This window comes from Dendrobium catenatum, unplaced genomic scaffold (genome assembly GCF_001605985.2).
Source record: "Dendrobium catenatum unplaced genomic scaffold, ASM160598v2 fragScaff_scaffold_1220, whole genome shotgun sequence".
NCBI classification, from domain to species: domain Eukaryota; kingdom Viridiplantae; phylum Streptophyta; class Magnoliopsida; order Asparagales; family Orchidaceae; genus Dendrobium; species Dendrobium catenatum.
In genome coordinates this window covers 3,449,866-3,472,496 of record NW_021319682.1, presented here as the reverse complement: position 1 = coordinate 3,472,496, position 22,631 = coordinate 3,449,866, and the positions used below count along the sequence as shown (strand labels likewise).

Here is a 22,631-nt window from a genome sequence, read left to right as displayed (position 1 = left end):
CCGACTCATACTACAACCACGTGTCTTATTGAGGGCAAATTATTAGGTCCGGTCATCAGACCAAAAAATTGGTCCGGACATCCAATTAAAATTTGTCACATCGCCTGCGCTTTTTAACTGCGTTTTGATAACACTTTTTTGACTCCACTTTACCTGCGCTTTTGACGCGCTTAATTTAAAATAATATTTTATTAGTAACCGGGCGTATCTCTACGTCCGGTGACCGAACCTAATAATTTGCCCTTTTTGAGAGGGCATTCAAAATTAGAAATAGGATTTGAAGGGCATTCATTAGATGAGTGCATAAGGGAAGAATAGTTGTTACAAGGGAAGGTCTCTACTCGTACTGTATTTTGAGATTAAAAAATTTACCCTCAACCAATATGGGAACAAATTTCGGGTAGGTGGTTGAATAGTCTACCTGCACGCAGACTCGTGCGTACGTGAGATGGGATTTGGAGGCGGTGAGATCATCTACAACAAGCGTTGTACCAAATTTGGGGGAAATTTTGGAAATGCCGACCGGAGTCCAATAAAAGAGAGGAAGATCATGTATCTTCAACCAGATCGGAACTGTGGTAAATTCTTCCCTCTTAGGACAAAAAAGCGGATACCACTTCTGGACTATGAAAGGCTTGCCGAGAATGAACCAAGCTTCTCTAGACCAAACAGCGTCGAAATCTTCCGCAGAAGCAAACTTGAAAAGAAAAAATCCATCACTTAAGGTGATCATTTTAAGGTTATCTTTGAGCTTCCAAACTCTATTAACCGCAGCTAGTAAAGAGGCATAGTAAGGCCTTTTGCCAAGGGAATAACCCACTACGACGTGCTTACATTCGAGTGAAGCATCAACAACATCATCATGGGCGAAAGGTCTAATCTCTTCAGGGGTGGACAAAGTGGAGATAGGGGAAAAGCCACGTTATAGGTGGATCCCTCTGGCCACCTGACGAGAGGAACTGAGGACGAGAGACAACAGGAGAGCGAACCCTAAAACTCCATCGGGGGATCAAACGCTCCATTAATTTTTTTTTCTAATAATTTTTTTATATTTTTTTGCTAGTGTGTTCATCATATTTGAGATACTTAAGAGTAAAACATATACTCATTTTTTTTATATCTATATTCATTAAAGTATTTTGACTTACAAGTTTTTACTCAGCTAGTCAGCTTTACCTCATCATCAACCCTACAAAGACTCTAAATCTAGTTAAATTGATCATCATCACCATGATTTAACTAATGCATATATAACTCGTAGAGCGCTTCACAAACCAAAAGACAATGCCACAAATTTTTTTATCATCAAACAATTAGTCACATGCACTCATGAGATCAATATCAACAACTGCCAAATTAAACAAAATGATTTATATTTTAGTAAGTTTTAATCTCTTAGAAGTTTAATTATTACTTAAAAATTTAAATTCAAATCAAATTATCCAATACTTTGATCAAGCCAAACCACTACTCTACATGTATTTTTGCAATATACAGACCTTACATACATAGGAAAAAATAAATTTGATATAAGAATACCAAAGTCCATTAAAAAAATAATTAAACATGCATTAAGACAGTTTTATAGAAAAACGTTATCAAATCTATTTGTTGAACCAAAAACAATAATAATAATAATAATGACGGACAACATAAACAAATAGGTCTATATCCCTTCATTTCTATACATATCGAGTTTGATGAAACATTTCAATTACCTAAATGATGAAATATTACAAAGCCACTGCATCTCGACTATATAAATCTGGCTTTTTTTTTCTTTTTTTTTTTGGGCTTGCGCATATGCATCTTCATTCTTCAATAATAAATAATATAAGTCACATGCAAATAACTATAATAACTCAAACATACCCCCACAAACTCACGATGCACCTGCAAGAAGCAACGAGATTTTGCCTACCAAAATGCAAAAAATAGGCAAGAATATATGACTTCGTAAACAAGTCTACAGTCTATAAGAAACAAAAGACAACCTCCTTTTGTAAACTGTGATGATTTACATATCAAACTCCTGGTCCTTGTACCCACGCACTTGCAATCAACTACAAAACCTTCCATATCGAACTTCTTTTGAAATTGGAGGTGGGAATCTAAGAGATGCATGAGAGTTTTTTTACATGTAACCCATGTTGAATTAGTTAAGACCGGTTCTTAACTTAAAATTAGAAATAAGTCTAGAAATTATGCTTTTAAATTTTAGATAAAAAAATTTATCAGTGACCTTGGGATTATTAGAGATTTCACTTAACTATACTGGTTCCTAACTTGTAATTCTTATATTTGTAGATGACAGATCCAATGGAAGTTAAAATAGTTTTCTATAAAAAAACAACTCATAAAAAGATTTAGAACCGCATAATAATGCTTGTGAAAAAAATGTATATACCTTCCGCAACGCACTTAGAATTGCACTAAGTGGAGGAGAATTGATTTTTGCCCTACTAGCTATCTGAATACCAAGAAATGAATTATTAGAAAAATATGAAAATATAAAGACAAAATTCAACAAGTTATACAAAGAACCTCATCCAGTTTAATGTATCCAGAAGGCAATTGAGGGTCACTTTCATCAATCATTTGATTCAAGATGTTTTCCACATCAGAGCATTTTTTCGAGTTGCATGCCCAACCCCACTCCCTAGCTAATTCCAACATTTTGGAAACATATGCAGTGTTATGAAGAGGCCCAGTCCATAAAGGGCCTGATACAACCACAGAATGGGAAACCTACAAATCAGCATAAACCATTGTCATTTTTAAAATACATTCCAAAATTGCACTATAAAATTGCTTGTACGATAAATAAAATATAATTTCCAAACCTTCTGCCTATTTGCTTGTTAAAACTAGTATAACAGCAGAGAAAACTAATCAAATCTTGGAGGAAACATTTTTGTTATAGCTACAGCTGCACAATTTTGCTGCAATAAAAGCTTGCATGTTTCAAATTGAATTTATCAAAAAGATGAATGAGGTTTAACAATACCAAATAATTAGTCAATGAGGTTTATCACATGCAAATTGGAGAAACAGATCCAGCAGTCCATTTTAAGTATGGTTTCAACAACTAAAAGCTGCATTTCGTCTCGACATTCGACAATGGCGTGCAAATGTAGAGAAGTTTGGAAACCCCAAACCTATGGTCTCTCTACATACCCATCATTTATTCGCCTCATATCACCAACTTAGGCTTATTTTGGTAAAATTGCGTTGCGTTCAACTATGCTTAAGACAAAATAATGTTGCACTACTAGAGAGAAAATGAATGAACTGTTCCATTAGTGTGTCCTACATGGTCATGTGAAACCTTGGGTTCCATCGTCTCTGTTGACTCTGGAACAATTATTAATGAGTGATTAGATGAATTATTATATTGAATCTCTTAATTTCACCACCACGTTAAGAAACTAATTACATGAATCAATATACCATTCCATTTCTGCATGGGCAACTAATCTGCCCAAGTTCAGCCCACCGGTGAGTCTGAGAATTTCCACATTGATTGCAGTAGCTTATAAAGCCATAGTTACTGCCATGAAACGTCACAACAGTTAATATTGGTCATGAATGAATTCACATTTGATGAAGTATAGCTAAGAAATTCAACCTGCTGTCATTGAGATTTCCACGGAAAACTTGTAGCATTACTCTGAATACAGGACCATGATAAGAGTAGTAAGAGAAAAGCGGTGAAACAAGAAAACCTGAAGCAGCTGCTTCACGTGATGCCCCGCCTATAAGCATCCGTAAACCAACTTCATTTGAATAAGGCATGGGGCGAACATATGCTCCATATGAAGATAAAGAACTGAAAAGTAGATTCAAGATGGGCATTGGTTAGTACAAAAGAGCCATATACAGGTATACAGCAATTACCAATAGCCATAAAAGAGTCAACAAAATGTAGAACATGAAAATTAGAATTTAGTAATATATTAGAGAGCATATTCAATCATTTTCAGCATACATAAGCTTTATCCAGGATGTCCTAGTTATTTTTGTAAATGTTCCGATCAATTAAACTCATTGAAAGTAATCCACAGAATCATTAGCCATATATTTGGTTGCAATAAAAACATGTTTGAATTTCGCACTCCATATTTGCAAGGTTATATAGAGGGCAGTTCAGAGCAGTAGTTAAGTTTCCTTTAGTGTATTTTAGACGTCCCAAGTTTAAATAACAGAAACAACGCCTCTACAAATGTAATAATAAGGTTAAATATATTACCCCTACCCCAGACCATGCATTAACAGGGGCTCTATACTAGGTACACTATTTCATCTATTTACAAGATTTTATACATATTATTTCATTAAGCTTTACCCTCTAGCTCCTTATGGTCAAATCAATAGCTCAAAATTTCTTTTTTTAAAAAAACAGGAAAAAAATATCCTCATCAACAACAAAATAAACCTTATCCCAACTCCATCAGCACTAATTAATATTACAAGCTACATGAGGTACCAAGTTTATTTTCTTCATAACACAACTTCTAACCAAGTTACATGTGATCTATAATTAGGGGTATCAAAACGGGTTTCTAGGTCGGGTTCGGGTTCAACCCGAAAATAACCCATTACTATATGACCCGACCAGATTCTGAAAACGGGTCAAAAATATGAACGGACCTGACCCGCCCCAAACCCAGGTCGGCCCGACACGTTGACTTAAGCGCAGAGCAAGCGAGCGAGCATGGGGTTGAGCACTGGCGAGGAAGGCCGCAAGTGCAGGAAGAGGGTGCGAGACACGGGGTCGAGTGCGAGTGAGGCAAGTCACAGGTGCAAGAAGAGGGTGCGGGACGTGGGGTCGAGCGCGAGGGTGGCAAGTTACGGGTGAGCGGGTGCGGCCGTGCAAGGCTAGCAGCGCAAGCAAGCGAGGCAGGTCGTAGGTGCAGGATGCAGTTGTGGGACGCGAGGTCGAGCGCGAGGGACTAGGCGAGACAACCTTTGGGTGTAGGATGCGGGATTGACACGGTGCGAGCGAGCGAGCGGGTGGGATCCAACTCATCCAGGTCCATTTCAAGTTTTCGGGTCAACCCAAACCCGAGCGAATTTTAAAAACAGGTGAGAAATCCAATCCCGGACCCAACCCGTTTGCCCAACGGGTTGACCCGAACCAAGAATTTTTTGGGTTAGGTCCGGGCCAGGTTTCAAGTCAAGTAAAATATTAACACTCCTATCTATCATTCTTTTTTCCTAAGATGACCCCATTGTTCCACATTAATTCTAACAACCTGCCTTATTAAAACATCTTTTGGCATAATGTGGATGCCCAAATTACGAGGTCCATTTTCCCATAATCAATCTTTAATATATGTTACTCTTGTTATAATATCCAAAGTTTAGTCAAATGTAAGCATGAATTTTCTTCAAACTGACAACATATCCATATTTAAACTAGGAGCTCAATAATATATTTCTATTTTCATCTCAATTATAGGCATTTCAATTTCACATTTTATTAATTGTAGCTAGCATGACTTATTGCAAGACCAATAAACCATTTACTTAAATGCATCACTGTAGCAAATCCACTTAAAACAACATGCAAAGGCTGGATGTAATCATATGGCTAGGAGTGGAGGAAATTGTGGTAGTGGAAATTTGTGGCAGAGCATTAGTATTAGTTTAGTATTATATAATAAAAGTTAAGTTAAAACCTTTGCATTGGTTTTCATTTTTCCTAACCGACATTCTCTAGAGGCGGCAAGGTCAGGGAGCTCAAGCTGTAGGCTGTAAGGGGAAGTGAAGTTGTTGTTGTGGAGAAAAAAAAAAGAATTTAGAAAATAAAGGGAGAATGAGAAAAGATATGTGAGGGAAGAATTTTGAATGGAATGAAGAAGAGTTTGATTGAAGTGGTATATAAAAGGAAAAAGAATCGAAATACTTTAGGTGACCAGTTTACCCACTGTTCTGGAAGACGAGATGAGATACTCAAACGAGGTTATAAGAATTAATAAATGTTCTATTATTGCACTTCATTTTTATTATGCTTATGACCGTATGTATTTCTGTTTATTTTAATTTATTTTGTATGAATATGGATGAATATGTATGAAATTATTTATGCAGAGAGTAATCTTTCTCAATGTTAATGATTTTGTAAACATAAAAGGATAAATATTCATAAACTAATGAATGAGCAAAAAGGACAACAAAATGGCAGCTAAAGCACAACAGCAAAAAGGACAATAAAAGGACAGCTAAAGCGCAGTAGCAAAAAGGATAGCTAAAGCGCAACAGCAAAAAGCAAAGCAAAAGTACAGCAAAATGGCAGTTAAAGAGCAATTAAAGAGCAGCTAAAAGGAAGCAAAAGGACAGCCAAAGCACAGCTATGTCATCGAAGCATATATCATTTGGGCTAAAAAGGATGACTATATATAAAGTGAAATAAGTTATATATGGGAAATAAGCACACATAAGTAAAAGTGAAAGACCCGACGAGATAAGCTTACACTCTCAATCTATAATGCACTGATACTCCTCTTAAAGAGGGTATGCAGTGTCGGACATGGACACGCGTCCGACACGGCATGGACATGTGTCTGCAAAGCATTGGAGTGTCGCAATTAAAAAAATTAAAATTAAAACCAGACATGTATCCGGATATTAAATAATAAAATCGTCCAATTCATTTTATTTAGCCTTTTCCACTAACGAGAAGTCCTATTTTTCCGATCCACGCCAGGTATCGCTAGGTACATGCTCGGTACCGCTCAGTACATGCTAGGTACTGCTAGGTATCACTAGGTATCGCTAGGTGCATGCTCGATACCGCTAGGTACATGCCTAGTACCACTCAGTACATGATTGGTACCGCTACGTACATGCTCGATACTGCTCGGTACATGCTCGATATTGATCAGTATCTTTCCATACAAATAACTTACGAACTTTAAAAACAAGCAGAACTTCAAAATTACTCTTACAATAAAAATTTGTCTGTGTGGCCGTGTCTGTGTCGGTGCATCATAGCTCTCAATTTTAAAAGTTGGAAAAATTGGACTCAACCCCCTAAATGAGAGAACAACTTTCATTCTAAAAGTTGGGAGGTTAGACCCAACCTTGAATTGGAAAGCTAAAAATGTATAAAAGCTTATAGTCATTAAATGACTTGTTTAAAGGTGTTGAACAATTTTGGTAAGATGAATAATACTGCTTGGAACTTTTTAGGCTCAATATGACATTTCAATATGTGTTTTAACTATGTTAGTATTGTTAAGCATTTCTTAATTGTTTATTATTATTTCTTATAAATTGCTTGTGTATTTCATCGAGCCTAACTCATTAGTAGTGATTGTACTTCAGGAAAGGGGAAGGAGCCCTTTGGACAGTAAAAAGAGGTGACCGTTTTTTTTTGGTATAAATATGTTTTGGGTGTACAAAGAGATGTAAAACAAGATCTGAATGCTAGATGTACAGACTTTTGGATATGTGAGTAAATTTTAAAAATTTTAGTAAAGCTCTGTATTTACTTCAATTATATTTGATATTCATTAGGGGGCATTATATGCTTCCCATTATTAATTATGCAATTTGATATGTTAGCAAGTTAGGAGAGTCTAAATAGATTTCTTTTTACTCACTCTATTCTGAAAGTAGTGGCTCGGAATGAGTTTTAGTAAGAAGGAACCAGTTTAGATTTGCCTTCTCTGTTATAATCTAGATTGACTGTTAGGGCGTAGGCCAAACTGAGGTGTGACAGAAATTGGTATCAGAGCCAAATCAAGATAAAGTGGAAGCATAATTGGATTTAGAAGAGAAAAAAGGATGAGATATAATGAATATGATGTATACAAAGCTATATGTTAAATCAAGTTTTAATGGAATTGTGCATTAATTTTAGTATAATAGCATACTTGCTTATTTAATGTTTTGAATGATCATGTTTATTACCATGAGTACATGTATTATATGAATTATCTATATGCATATATATAGTTATGTCTGAGTTGCCAAAAAAAATGACTGGACAGTCATCTAAGTCGGATACAGAAATAGTAATAAATGAGGGAAAAGAACTTCAAGATATTATGGATTTGATATCACAAGTGGTAGATAAAATGACATCTATGAAAAAATCGTCTACTAGCAGTGGATCCAGATCTGAAAATGATAGTGAAGTGGATCAACGTTAAAAATTATTTCAGACTTTTAAACCATCAGCATTTAAGAGTGCAAGTGATCCAACCGTAGATGAAGATTAGTTGTTAAATATTGGAAAGATTTTAGATGGAATGATATGTTCTGAAAATAGAAAAGTACCATTGACTACATTTGTGTTAGAAGGAGAAGCAATAAAGATTGGATGATTTTGTGAAAGTCTTCAGAGATTGGTTTATTCTTTCTTCAGCCAGATTAGCTCTGCAAGGCAAATTCTTCAATATGACTCAAGATTGCAAGACAGTTATGCAATATGAAGCTGAGTTCACTTCTTTGTCTCGCTATGCACCTCATTATGCCAGCACCCAGGAGGAAAAGTGTCACAAATTTTTTAGAGGACTCAGAGATCAACTACAACAAACATTAACACCTTTTGATATCAGTGACTTCATAGTCTTAGTGGAGAGAGCCAGAAGGATTGAAAATGAACTGAATTTCTCCAAATATAATTGGGAGCAGCAACAACCAGAACAAAGAAAAATATTTGAAAGGGATAATCGATTTAGAAACAAGAAGCCAAATTTTAATGATAAATAGAAGCAGAGTCAGCATGAAAAACCTTTATGTGAGCAGTGTGGGAAGCGGCATTTTGGTCAATGTTTGGTGGGATCAAGAAGATGTTTTAAATGTGGTGAGATGGGTCATCGCAAGATGGATTTCCCTCAAGAGAAAAGAACCAATATCACACCACGAGGATATTAGGAACAGGTACCACATAGGAGATATCTGGAAGGAGGCAATCAAACAAAAAAAACTCAATTCCAAGGAAGGCTAGCGGTACAAGAAAAGCCACTAGTTAGTTAAAAGGATAAGCATCAGATCTTAAAGGCAATCAACCTGTGAAAGCTAGAGTGTTTGTCATTACACCCCAGGAGGCTAAGAATTCAAAGGAAATGGTTACAAGTATACTTTTGATTTCTAACAAGTTTGGCAAAATTATTTTTTATTCTGGTGCACCTCATTCGTTTATTTCTGAAAAATTTTGTTCTGATTTATCTGTTGAGATTGTATATTTTACACCTACCTTGCGTGTTATGATGCCAACGGGGGATAGTTTGTCTGCCAATAGGATGTGTCTTATAAATTTGAATATTCATGATTACAAATTTTCAACAAAACTGATTATAGTGTCTATTAAAAAGTTTGACATCATCATGGGGATGGATTGGTTAGTTAAAATTTTTGCTACAATTCAATTTAATTTACCAAATGAGAAAACCTTTTATTTTTCCTGTGAGAAGAATGCAACATCCTCTATTGTTAGTGTAGTAAAAATGGGCAAATACTTGAGGGGTGAGCTAGTGTTCTTGGCTAAAATGGATCTTAAATAAAGATCTTCAAACATTGCAGAATGTTCCAGTTGTCTCTAAATTTTCAGATATATTTCCTAAAGAATTACCTGGATTACCACCCGAAAGAGAAGTTGAATTTGACATAGAATTGTAGCCAAGAACATCATCAATTTACAAATCTCTTTATAGGATGGCCCTAAAAGAAATGCAAGAGTTAAAAACTTAGTTACAAGAATTAATGTATTAAGGATTTATCAGGGCTCATCATTCTGCACCTGTACTTTTAATTAAGAAGAATGATGGATTCATGAGAATGTTTATTGACTATAATGAACTGAACAAAGTAACTATCAAGAATAAATATCCATTATCATGAATAGATGACTTATTTGATCAGTTAACAGGTGCCACAGTATTTCTAGAATTGATTTAAGACCAGGATATCATCAAGTGAGAGTTAAAGAAACAGATGACAGTAAGACATCTTTTGGAACTAGATGTGGACATTTTGAGTATAGAGTCATGCTGTTTGGGTTAACAAATACTCCTGCAATCTTTATGGATATGATGAACTAAATTTTCAAAAACTATATAGTTAAGTTTGTGATTATTCTCATTGATGACATCCTGGTACACTCAAATACTGATGATGAGCACGCTAAACATTTAAGAATGGTTTTAGAAACATTGAGGAAAAATCAGTTGTATGCAAAATATTCAAAATGTGAATTTTGGCTAAGAAGTATTTCCTTCTTGGGACATATTATCAATGGGGAAGGAAATTCAGTAGATCCACAGAAAATAAAAGCAAATAAAAGCAATTGTGGAATGACCTACAACAAAGAATGTTATAGAGGTTCGTAGTTTTCTTAGACTAGCAGGATGTTATAGAAGATTTGTTAAAGAATTTTCACAAATTGCTATGTCTTTGTCTAAACTGATGAGAAAGGAGGTTAAGTTTGAGTGGACTGTTGAATGTGAGAAGAGCTTTCAGGCATTGAAGATGCATTTAACTACAACACCAGTATTAACACTTCCCTCAGAAACGGAAGGATTTCAAATTTACAGCGAGGCTTCTTTGAAATGGTTGGAATGTGTTCTGATGCAAAATAGAAAGGTGATTGCATACGCATCGAGATAGTTGAAGCCCCATGAAAGAAATTATCTCACTCATGATTTAGAGCTGGCTGTAGTAGTATTTGCTTTGAAGATTTGGAGACATTACCTGTATGAGATAATATGTGAAATTTTCATTGATCATCAGAACTTAAAATATATATTTTCACAAAAAGAACTCAATTTGAGACAGAGAAGATGGTTAGATCTCATTAAAGACTATGATTTGGATATCAGTATTGTCTGAGGAAATCCAATATTGTGGTTGATGCTTTGAGTCGCAAATCTACATGAATGATGAACTGGATGGTTACTCAAGAGGTTCAATTGATTAAAAAAAGAAAAAGTTGTAATTGGAAATTAGATGTTTTAAGAACGTGAAAGGTTTGCACCTGATACAGTAAAGCCCACTCTAAGTGATAGTATCAAAGAAACTCAAAAACTCAGTAATCAATATTCTAAATTGTTGAGCAAGCCAAATCAGGAAAAATGTTATATCTTTCTGTGGATGTTGATGGAGTTATTAGACATAAAATACAATTGTGGGTATGATGGGGCATTAGAGCGTAGAAAGTCTATCAGAGATGTGGCCATCGATCTATGGTCACAATTGAGTCGATGTATTTCTAAATCGTATTATTTATTTTCTTTATTATTATGTCATGTTATATTTGCTTTATTAATGTTTCCATTTTTACCCCTTAAGGGAGATCGTATATAAGTCCAATAGGCATCGTCATCTTTTTATTTTCTTACATCTTTTGTACGAGGTATATATAGCTCCATTATTCACTTTTCATGTTAATGAATGAATGATTAAAAAAAACCTTTGTCATTGCTTGAGTTCTTGGAGAGATCTTGAGAGTGCTTTAAAATAGATCCCTAGGAGAGGAAATTCGGATCACCCACCAACCTTGGAGGCGGCCGGGTTCGTGGTTCTCTTTGTATCTAGTTTTTTCATTTTCCTTAGTCATCTAGCCGCTGACCACCTAAACCACTTCCCCACCCAAAACCTCCGGCCATCATAGCCTCCTCCCTCACTCCACCAAAACTCCCCACTAAGACCCACCATGCTGCCGGGCCTATTCCTTCCTCTTCTCCTCCATCCTTGCTTACATTGATTCATTTTCTAATTGGGTTGATTAATTTAGGTAACCCAATAACTTGTCAAATTCAAATAAATTTGAATTTGGAAAGTTATCTAAAATATCATTGCTATTTTAGGAAACTTTCCAAATCCGAGCCTATTGAATTAGAGTTAAATTAGGATGAAATATTTCATCCTAAATTAATTCCATAACTTAAGGAAGCATTAAAAGCTTCCTTAATCTCTCTCCCTATACCATTAAGCTGCCGGCCCCCCTTGTAATTAGATTTGGATTTGTTTCCTAAAATCAACCTCCTCTCTTGGAAATAATTCAAACTTCTCCACCTCCTTGGCCGAAAATTCCTAACCCCCATTATTTGATTTATTTCCAAAGGAGAAGCTCTCCTTTTGGAAATATATTAAAACCTCCACCATCCCCTAATACCGCTGGCCCCCTCTCTCCTATCCTCCCATATCTCTCTCTTTCCAATCTTCCTCCCCCACATTAAATCCTTTCCCCTTTGCATCCTAAGTAAGGTTCTCCACAAAGATTTTGGCAAGGGATTTTTTTCATCCTTTCTCCAACCTTTGAAGGCTTGAAAGAACATTTTTCTTTCAAGAAGAAATTCTTGAGGAAGACTAGAGAAAAAGGGGACGTCATCTACAACACATCCACCCTTCGACATGATGTATGGCCGATCCAGATCTTGATTACGGCATCGCCTACGAAGAACAAGGGTTTGTTAGCATCCTTCACTCCACCTTCTTTGACATCAATCCTAATATCGACAACACCGTCGAGGAGTACGTGGATCGCATTATGGATACCCCTGTCGAGGCCGTAGAAGAGCAACTTGGCACCGTTCAGTGGAGGATTGCAACCCAATCGTGATAAAGGTTTACCAATCTTCCTTCTCTCGTATTTTCATTATCTAACTTGCTCTTGTGGTTTGATTGATTCATGAAGATATTGTTCCCCTATTTCTGCCAAGCCTAGTAATCGTAAGACTTGAGTTTGGTCTCTATGCTTCTAATCTCATTGTTAGCGTAGGGATTTTGTTTGAAAGTTATAATTTGCATGTTATTGATATTATATGTTATTTTGATAAATAAAGCATTTGGCAAGTAGCTTAGCTTAAACTTAGGCACCCCTCTCTCATTTTCTATTGTAGTTTTGGGCTGCTAATAGTTTTAATCTTAATTGTTTATTTCAAGAAATCATGCAAGTTCTTATTGCATCCATCTTAAGCATTGTAGTCCAGCATCAGGGTACCCAGTGATCTAGATTTACGATGGAAAATTTTGCAAGAAGCTCATCATGCTGAATACACAATTCATCCAGGCAGTACCAAAATATATAGACTTGAAAGTAATATTCTGGTAGCCAGGTATGAGGAGAGACGTTGAATATGTAACTAGATGTAAAGCATGTCAAATGGTGAAAGCTGAACATCAGCGGCCTAGTGGATTACTGCAATCACTACATGTCCCTGAGTGAAAGTGGGAAGAAATTGCAATGAATTTTGTTATGGGATTTCCTCGATCTAAACAAGGTCATGACATCATTTGGATAATTATTGATGGACTAACAAAATCAGCTCATTTTTTACCTATCAAGCAAACTGATTTGGTAGACAAATTGGCACGCCTGTATGTGAAAGAAATTGTTAGATTGCACGGTATTCCAAAAGTTATTATCTCTGATAGATATGGTAAATTTATTTCTAGGCTGTGGAAAAGCATTCATGAAAACTTGGGTACAAATCTGCACTTCAGTATAGCTTTTCATCCTCAGACTGATGGTCAATCTGAAAGAATCATTCAGGTACTGGAAGACCTGTTAAGATTATGTGTTTTAAATTTTAGAGGTAGTTGGGAGGATCATATACTATTGATCGAATTTGCTTACAACAATAGCTATCAAGCAAGTATACAAATGGTGTCATATGAAGCACTTTATGGTAGAAAATGCAGAACTCCCTTAATTTGGGTTGAGGTAGGAGAAAGACAACTAATAGATTTAGAGTTAGTTGATGAAAGAACAGAGAAAATTAGATTAATCAAAGATAGATTAAAAGCTGCCCAGAATCGCCAGCAAAAGTATTATGACCCCATGCACATAGCAGTAGAGTTTGAAGTGGGTGACTTTGTATTCTTGAAGGTTAAGCTTGTGAAAGGTACATCTAGATTTGGTCAAGGCGGCAAATTGAATCCTAGATATATAAGACATTTTGAAATTACTGAAAGAATTGAAAATGTTTATTATAGACATGCTCTTCCAACAGACATGTCAGATATTCATAATGTTTTTTACGTGTCACTGCTAAGAAAATGTGTTACTAATGCCCATCAGAGAATTTCACATGATGAAATTGATCTACAAAAGAATCTGATATATACTGAAGTACTAGAAAGACTAATAAGTTTTAATATTAAACAGCTTAGAAACCGTTAAATCCCTTATGTCAAAATGAAATGAAAATACATACCAGAAAAGAGGCAACTTGGGAGAAAGAAAAGGACATTAGATTGAAGTTTATTTGATGGTCCTTAAAACAATAAATTTTGAGGACGAAATGTCAACAAGGAGATGTGGATTATAATACCCAATGTTTTGTTAAATATAAGCATGAATTTTCTTCAAATTAATAGCATATCCATATTTAAACTAGGAGCTCAATAATATACTTCTATTTTCATCTCAATTATTGGCATTTCAATTTCACATTTTATTAACTGTAGCTATCATGACTTATTGCAAGATCAATCAACCATTTATTTAAATGCATCACTGTAGCAAATCCACTTAAAATAACATGCAGAGGCTGGATGTAATCATACGGCAGGGAGTTGAGAAAATTGTGGTAGTGAAAATTTGTGGCAGAGCATTAGTATTAGTTTAGTATTATATAATAAAAGTTAAGTTAAAATCTTTGCATTGGTTTTCATTTTTCCTAACCGACATTCTCTAGAGGCGGCAAGGTCAGGGAGCTCAAGCATTAGGCTATAAGAGGAAGTGAAGCTGTTGTTTTGGAGAAAAAAAAAGAATTCAAAAAATAAAAGGGAGAATGAGAAAAGAGAGGTGAGGGAAGAATTTTGAATGGAATGAAAAAGAGTTTAATTGAAGTGGTATACAAAAGGAGAAAGAATCAGAATACTTTAGGTGAACCAGTTTACCCCACTATTCTGGAAGATGCTGTGAGATACCCAAACGAGGTAATAAGAATTAGTAAATGTTCTTTTATTACACTTCATCTTTATTATGCTTATGACCGCAATTATATTTCAGTTTATTTTAGTTTATTTTGTATGAACATGGATGAATATTTATGAAACTATTTATGTAGAGAGTAATATTTATCAATGTTAACGATTTTGTAAACATAAAAGGATAAATATTCATAAACTAATGAATGATCAAAAAGGGCAGCTAAAGCGCAGCAAAAGCTCAGCATCAAAAAGAGCAGCTAAAGGGCAGTTAAAGCGCAGTAGCAAAAAGGGTAGCTAAAGCGCAATAGCAAAAAGGGCAGCAAAAGGATAACAAAAGGGCAACTAAAGAACAACTAAAGAGCAGCTAAAATACAGCAAAAGGGCAGCAAAAGAGCAGCTAAAACGCAGTTATGTCATTAGGGCTAAAAAGGATGACCATATAGAAAGTAAAATAAGTTATAAATGGGGAACTGGGGAATAAGCCCGCACAAGTAAACGTGAAAGATCCAACGAGGTAAGCCTACACTCTCAATTCTAGAAGTTGGGGAAATTGGACTCAACCCTAAATGAGATAACAACTTCTATTCTAAAAGTTGGGAGGTTGGACCCAACCTTGAATTAAAAAGGTGAAAAGGTGCGAAAGCTTATAGCCATTATATGACTTGTTCAAAGATATTGAACAGTTTTGACAAGATGAATAATACTGTTAGGCTCAATATGGCATTTCAATATGTGTTTTAACTATGTTAGCATTATTAAGCATTTCTTAATTATTTATTATTATTTTTTATAAATTATTTGTGTATTTCATTGAGCCTAGTTCATTAGCAGTGGTTGTACTACAGGAAATGGAAAGAAGCCCTTGGGATAGTAAAAAGAGGTGATCGTTTTTTTGGTGTAAATACGTTTTGGGTGTACAAAGAGATCTAAAATAAGATCTGAATGCTAGATGTAAAGACTTTTGGATATATGAGTAAATTTTAAAAGTTTTAGTAGAGTTATGTATTTACTTCAATTATATTTGATGTTCATTAAAGGACATTATATGTTTTTCATTATTAATTATGGAATTTAATAGGTTAACAAGTTAGGAGAGTCAAAATAGATTTATTTTTACTCACTATATTCTAAAAATAGTGGCTCAAAATGGGTGTTAATAAAAAGGAACCGATTTAGATTTTCCTTCTCTGTTATACTCTAGGTTGACCGTTAGGGGGTAGGCCAAACTAGGTTATTACACTTGTCATCCCCTTAATATAATCCATTCTCACCATATGTTTCCAATTTTTACCCACATTTGTATTGGCGTATTCATATTTTTCAAACTCAAGTTGGGTAATGGCAACTCTCCTAGTCCACACACTCATATCCATACACCATAGTTAATATAATTGTTGTTCTATAAAAGTAACTTTTAAGTTACCATGATATTCTAAAACTATTTAATACTCCACAAGTGCATTTTTATTTAACCATTGCAGAGAGGTATGTCGAAGTCAAGGATAAAGTAGCTGCTGAAGTCGATAATCAGGCGAAGATGAAATTTTTTATGGGAAAAAAATCATTACATACACTACAGGCATAAAAAACGAACCATTATTACGGGAAGCAGGAGAAGAGGAAGCAATGAAAGGGAGTTAGGGAAATAAATCGTTACCTTTGCGGAGAGGTACGTCGGTATTTCAAACGACGGAAAGGTGGCTACTGAAGTCAGCGTTTCAAACCCCCTCAATCTCACATGAATCACTTGCGATGAGAAGCAGGAGAAGAAGATGAAGCAAACAACGAGAAGAAAGTAGAGGTATGAAAGGAAATAAATTGTTACCTTTGCCTCCAAGTACAATGAACTCGACCGAACTTGACTGTCGAATTCGGTGGAGTTCCCTTTCGTCTTTCAGTTCTCACACAAAGTAGATACTCTAATCCTATATGCGACCCTTATATGTCTCCACCGCTCGGTGGTACATACATATAAACTAAGGCGGTACCTTTCTACTCCTCGAGGTGTTACGATCCGATGCATACACCTCGTGTGAAAAAATCACATGCTCTGCCCGACCCTTCGAGACTTGAGCCTCAACGTGCATAGCTTCCGCCATAACCTGAGGCACGCATCAATGCATACACCTCACCCGCCTTTTTATTCCATGCATGTAACATGTACAAATTTGAGTTAGTTTGAAAGATGACAAAACAAAATGGAAGAGTTAATTGCTTCTGATGTAGTCCATGTCCAAGTGGCTTATGGCCAAGATCTCAATAATGTGGATCAACCAACATGGATATGCTGCCAGCACCAAGCTTGAAGGAGGCATGGACATCCGACCATACTACTTTTATTGGCTTCATCGCTTCATTGATTTCTCGATAAAGGTATGTTAAGATAGCACTAAACAAGAGTACTGCAAAAAAACCTAAGGTTTTCCAACAGCGGAAGATATTGTAGATACAAAAGATGCCCAAAAGTGTCTGACAACAGAAAGAAGCCTAAGATTAGGAGTATGTATGCTCGAACATGTCTTGAAAGTTCTAACCCAGATAAATTCAAATACAACAAATGAGCAAAAATCCATCTAAGTCATCGTAATGACAAGCATATCTTCACTTAAGCCTTTCTCAACTGAAATGTTATTATTAAATTTGGGTCATCGAGATGAAGATTTGTAACCTCTAGGCCAGGATGACTTCCTAGGAGCTCATCATAGCAATCGTCACCTGGTCCGACTGTAACAAGCAACACAAATGCACGCCCATAAGAATTTATTATACCCAATACGATAGTCAACATTCTTCAGTGTGACTATCATCTGACTGACTGGTAAGTGGAATGTGTTGATCTGGGGACACCAATTCTCCACTAAATTGGTAAGTAAGTAATAATCTAACTTGATGAAGTGGAGGTGTTTAACAATCAATTCCTACTTATGCAAGGAATGTGATAAAATGAGGGCAGTATACTTGCCATTCCCTAGCCACAAGCATGTGGTTAGCTACTTCTATAATTGTTACCAATAAAGGTAAATGGAAAAAAACTAACACGAACAAATATGAAAAGTAACATAAACACATATATCTTATAATGGAGAGAGGAGTTACAATATCATATCTAAATGTGCAACCCTGTGTGAACAACATAGGCATGCTATGCTAGGGTGAAACTCTGGAGGTGCAAGCTCCATAGGCTCGCTCGACATCTTATCTTGTTGTCTTCAGCTGCATCAAGTTCTCGAGGGCCCCGCTTCATCCATCCTACATAAGAAGCTTAAGGAATGTTTAGCAAAAATATATATATAGAAGTTAAAAGTACAATAATAAAAGAATTATGCGCAATTTCATTGAATTCTTTTTAAATCTTGGGCATGTCGATTTGTTATGCTCAGATGTTTGGCAGTGTGAGCACATCCTACTACTTAGTCTGTGTTCATCCATGGTATTTATAAATCTTCTCATACTTTGTCTACCACTTCTTACATAAATGAGAGGTAACATTTCAACAAGACCATCAGCTTAGACAAAACCCAAACCATGTAACTCATTCGAAGCATTAAACATGAAATATAAATGTGCAGGTCTTTCGGAAGATATCAATTGTGTGGTATTGTAAAACAAAATTGTAATGATTACGTCCTTTTCTAAGAACGGAGATAACTCGTGAGCAGGGCAAATTATAGGTTTTTGATAGACTACACATGCAACTACATTCTCCAAAATTGCTGAACTGTACACGATATGATATGCTTGAGCTGGTGAATGCTTGAGCTGGTTCCAAGGAAAAGCATACAACAGTCTCATATATCTGTATTACACATTTATTCTTGGTGAAAACGAAGAGTCATTTGCTTGAAGTAAATTCGATGCATCATTAGAGCGCCTAACAATCAAAGAGACTGCAATGTAATAAATAGCTTGAACTAGTGCTTGAATAGGCAAACCACATGCATACTTCAATACATTGTTTAAATTCTCTAAGGCATGCTGTCCCATTTAAATCCACCACAATTACTTAAGACCAAGTCCCATTTAAATAGATCTCTCTGAATCAACCAATCATATGCCTCTGCATTCATAATTTTTATTTCTTTTAATTCAGAATTAAAGATAGAAACATCGTCACTGTTCTCTGCACAGTGCATCTTATAACACAATCCATTAAAACATTTAGTGCAACCATTATAAATAATGATTTCTTAAATTTTCATGCAAATGGTGTAAATAATGGCGATATACATCCTATAAAAATAATTCACAGCAACCAGGACTAAGTCCAAAATATCTATCAGAAATTATATATGTCTCTATGAGACCGTATAGGCATTACTAAGTCATTCAATGTTCTCAAAAAACATATCCATGAATCATTACTTTTGCTCTCAATAATGATAAATGATAAAGGGGAATAAATCATTATTTGCGTTCATATAAATTGCGGACAGTAATATTCCCCCATATTTTTCAGGCAAAAAAGTATCATCTATACTAACCACAGACCGAATGTCCAACTAGATTTAAATGGCACAAAGGCCCAAAACTTAAAATGGAAACAGTGATGGTCAATTGTATCAATTGTATATATAATACCAAAAAGAGTGCTATGCAGAGCTTCCATAAATCTATAGATAGAACGATATGACTCCTCCAATCTATCAAAAATAAACATGCTTTAATGTACAATATTCTAATGTTAAATTTAAACTCCATCTGTCCTATAATCTTCTTCAACTTTATATCTATATATTGGAAAATTGCGATTGTAATATAGTGATAAATAAATATTGAAGTATAATTAAATAAATCAGCATTTAAAATTGGATGAGTTTGACTATAATAAATATCAATACTAGATATTCTACAAACATTATAAAATCGTTGACTCCTAGAAGCATGCAAATGCCAAGAATATAGTTTACACGGGTCATCATGCAGCACGCAATCAACAATTAATCTCCTCTCGTTTAATGCATTCTTTCGGTTTCTCACATTTTTGGTGGTGGACTAACTAATTGTTGCAATTTGAAGATCATTTTGTTGGTAAATATCATGTCAGCTGCAAGATTGGGGAGAATAACTCCATCATTGATTCTATCATTATTTTATGTTAGAGGATCGTGCATACATTCTGCTTCCCATTCTTGTGTTGATTTGCTCATGTGCATGACAATATTATTTTCCAACACTGCATCAGCTGTTTCAATGTTATTTGAAGTGTTCTAACAAATTAGTTGAGGTCGTCATCTGCAACATTATTATCTGCATCATCATAGGCTTCCCTTCTTCTACGCAACTTGAATAAGTGCCCAAGTTATCGTCCATTGAATTGTATCATCATTAAAACATGTGTGACAAATGTTCCAGGTCTAGACGACTGTCTCATTGAGACGAACTAATGATATATATTGTTGATCAAAAATGTATGCGTTATCGAGTAATAATTATTTATAATCTCACGTCTCTACTTGCGTATTTGTGGCACAGATAATTTCATTGTGTCTTATTGCAATATGGGTTGAATTGTTAAACTAAAATGACAATTTTGCTTCCACATAATAAATAGCAGTTGTTGTCAAGCCACCGATAAAACAATTTGATGCACCTCATCATCTAAAATATGGGCCATCATAAAACCACCACTAATAACAATGACTGATAAGGTCTACTGTTTGGATAGAATTATCGTAACTTATAGCTTGCATAGCTCTATGTTTAAGCCTTTTCAAATTTGTGGAAACTATAACCTAATTGGAATGAAGTTTGCCCCCATTTTAACTAGGATTAATTACATCTATGACTTCACAGTCAAATACAAGCATTTAAAAAATATGGTATATAAAATAATAGAAACGTATCAAGAAAATTTACATTAGGAAATAGCCTTTGATATTTACTCTAAACATTTAAACATAGATTGTTATCATGACTACATTTTAGACCGTCATAGAAATTTCAATAATGTTGGCAACACAGTGATTGTGCCTGAATGAATTTATTACTACAAAAAAATAGTGACTGATACTAATTTAAATTAAGTTAAATAAATACTTCTAAATTAAAATTAAATTACTATTCTATACACGATTTAGTATCAAACAATAATATCACAACAAAATAACTAATAAGATAACCATAAACAAAAATACCTCTAGATGAAGGCTACCTCTAACCCCCTCAATTTGAAAAACAAACAATAACAACAACAACAACAACAAGCCTTTATCCTACTACGTGGTGTCAGCTACATGAATCTTTATTGTCCATTATGTCCTGTTAAGAGTCAAATTCTCATTTAAATCTAAAAAAAAAAGGTCATTTCTAATATTTTCTAACCAAGTCTTTTTAGGTTTACCTCTACCTTTATTAATACATGCAAAATCTAATACATCTACTTTCCTAACTGGGTCATCGGAAGGTAGCCATTTTATGTAACCAAACAATCTAAGGTGACACTCTAACCTTATCTTCAACTAGAGCTACTCCTACCATTTCACGTATATGCTCATTTTGTATCATGTCTCTAAAAGTAAAGCCACTCATCCACCTGAGCGTCCACATCTTTGCAACACTTAACTTAATATTATGCTTCTCTTTTAATGGCCATCATTCTGCACCAAAAAGCATTGCAGGTCTCACAGAATTTTCCCTTAAGTTTAAGGGGGACTTTTCTATCATACAAGAAGCCTGATGCATTCCTCCACTTCAATCATCCAACTTGAATTCTGCTAATAATATCCCCATCTATTTCACCTTCATTCTGAACAATAGACCAAAGATATCTAAAATGTGTACTCTTATTAATGACCTGATTGTCCAAAGTCACAAACTCTTCACTAGATCTATTACTACTAAAATTACACTCCATACATTCAGTTTTAGATCAACTAAAATAAAAACCTTTAGACTCTAAGGTTGACCTCCGTAATTCAAGTTTACCTTCAACTCTCATTGTAGTATTATTAACAAGAAGAATATCATCAGGAAAAAGCATACACCAGGGTACAACCTCTTGCAAATGTCTAGTAAGAACATCCATGACTAAAACAAAAATATATGGGTTTAAGGCTAATCATTGATGTAATCCAACAGAAATAGGAAAATACTTGGTCAAAACACCTTGTGTTTGAACACAAGTAACAGCACCTGCATATATATCCCTAATGACTTGAATATAAGCATTAGTAACTCCTATCTTTTCTAAACTTTCTATAGCACTTCTCTTGGAACTTTATCATTTGATTTCTCTAAATCAATAAATATCATAAGCAAATCCTCCTTATTCTCTCTATGCTTCTCCATCAAACCGCTCAATAAATGAATAGCTTCCATAGTAGACCTACCCGGCATGACTCCAAATTGATTTTGAGAAACATTAGTATCACGTTGTAACATATGTTCCACAATTCTCTCCTAAAGTTTTAAAGTATGACACATTAACTTAATTCCTATATAATTCACTCAATGTTGTGCATCAACTGTATTCTTAAAAATAAGAATCAACACACTAATTCTTCACACATCTGGCATCTTTTAGTCAACAAAATAATATTAAAAAGTTTAGTAAGCTGATAAATTTTTTCATCTCCTAAGCATTTGCACACCCCTATTGGAATATGATCAGGTCCAATAGCTTTTCCACACTTCAATTTTCTTTAAAGCCTCTCAAACTTCGATTTGACTGATACATCGATAAAAACAAAAATCTTTATTTTCATTTAGAATATTAAGGATATTAAAGTCGATCATAATTTCAC

The 22,631-nt window shown here is 35.0% G+C and overlaps 1 protein-coding gene across 1 annotated transcript; it reads right to left on the bottom strand.

The window, feature by feature from the left end:
* Positions 1-1,880: 1,880 nt before the first annotated feature.
* Positions 1,881-21,061, bottom strand: LOC110094587 (tRNA (guanine(26)-N(2))-dimethyltransferase-like). The gene is made up of 6 exons (XM_028699185.1): positions 18,223-21,061; positions 17,986-18,138; positions 3,629-3,829; positions 3,451-3,550; positions 2,545-2,748; positions 1,881-2,470 (listed from the first exon to the last, which is right to left on the bottom strand). Exons 2-6 carry the CDS (start codon positions 18,081-18,083, stop codon positions 2,327-2,329), a joined length of 747 nt encoding a protein of 248 aa, XP_028555018.1. The 5' UTR covers positions 18,084-18,138; positions 18,223-21,061; the 3' UTR covers positions 1,881-2,326.
* Between the last annotated feature and the right edge of the window lie 1,570 nt (positions 21,062-22,631).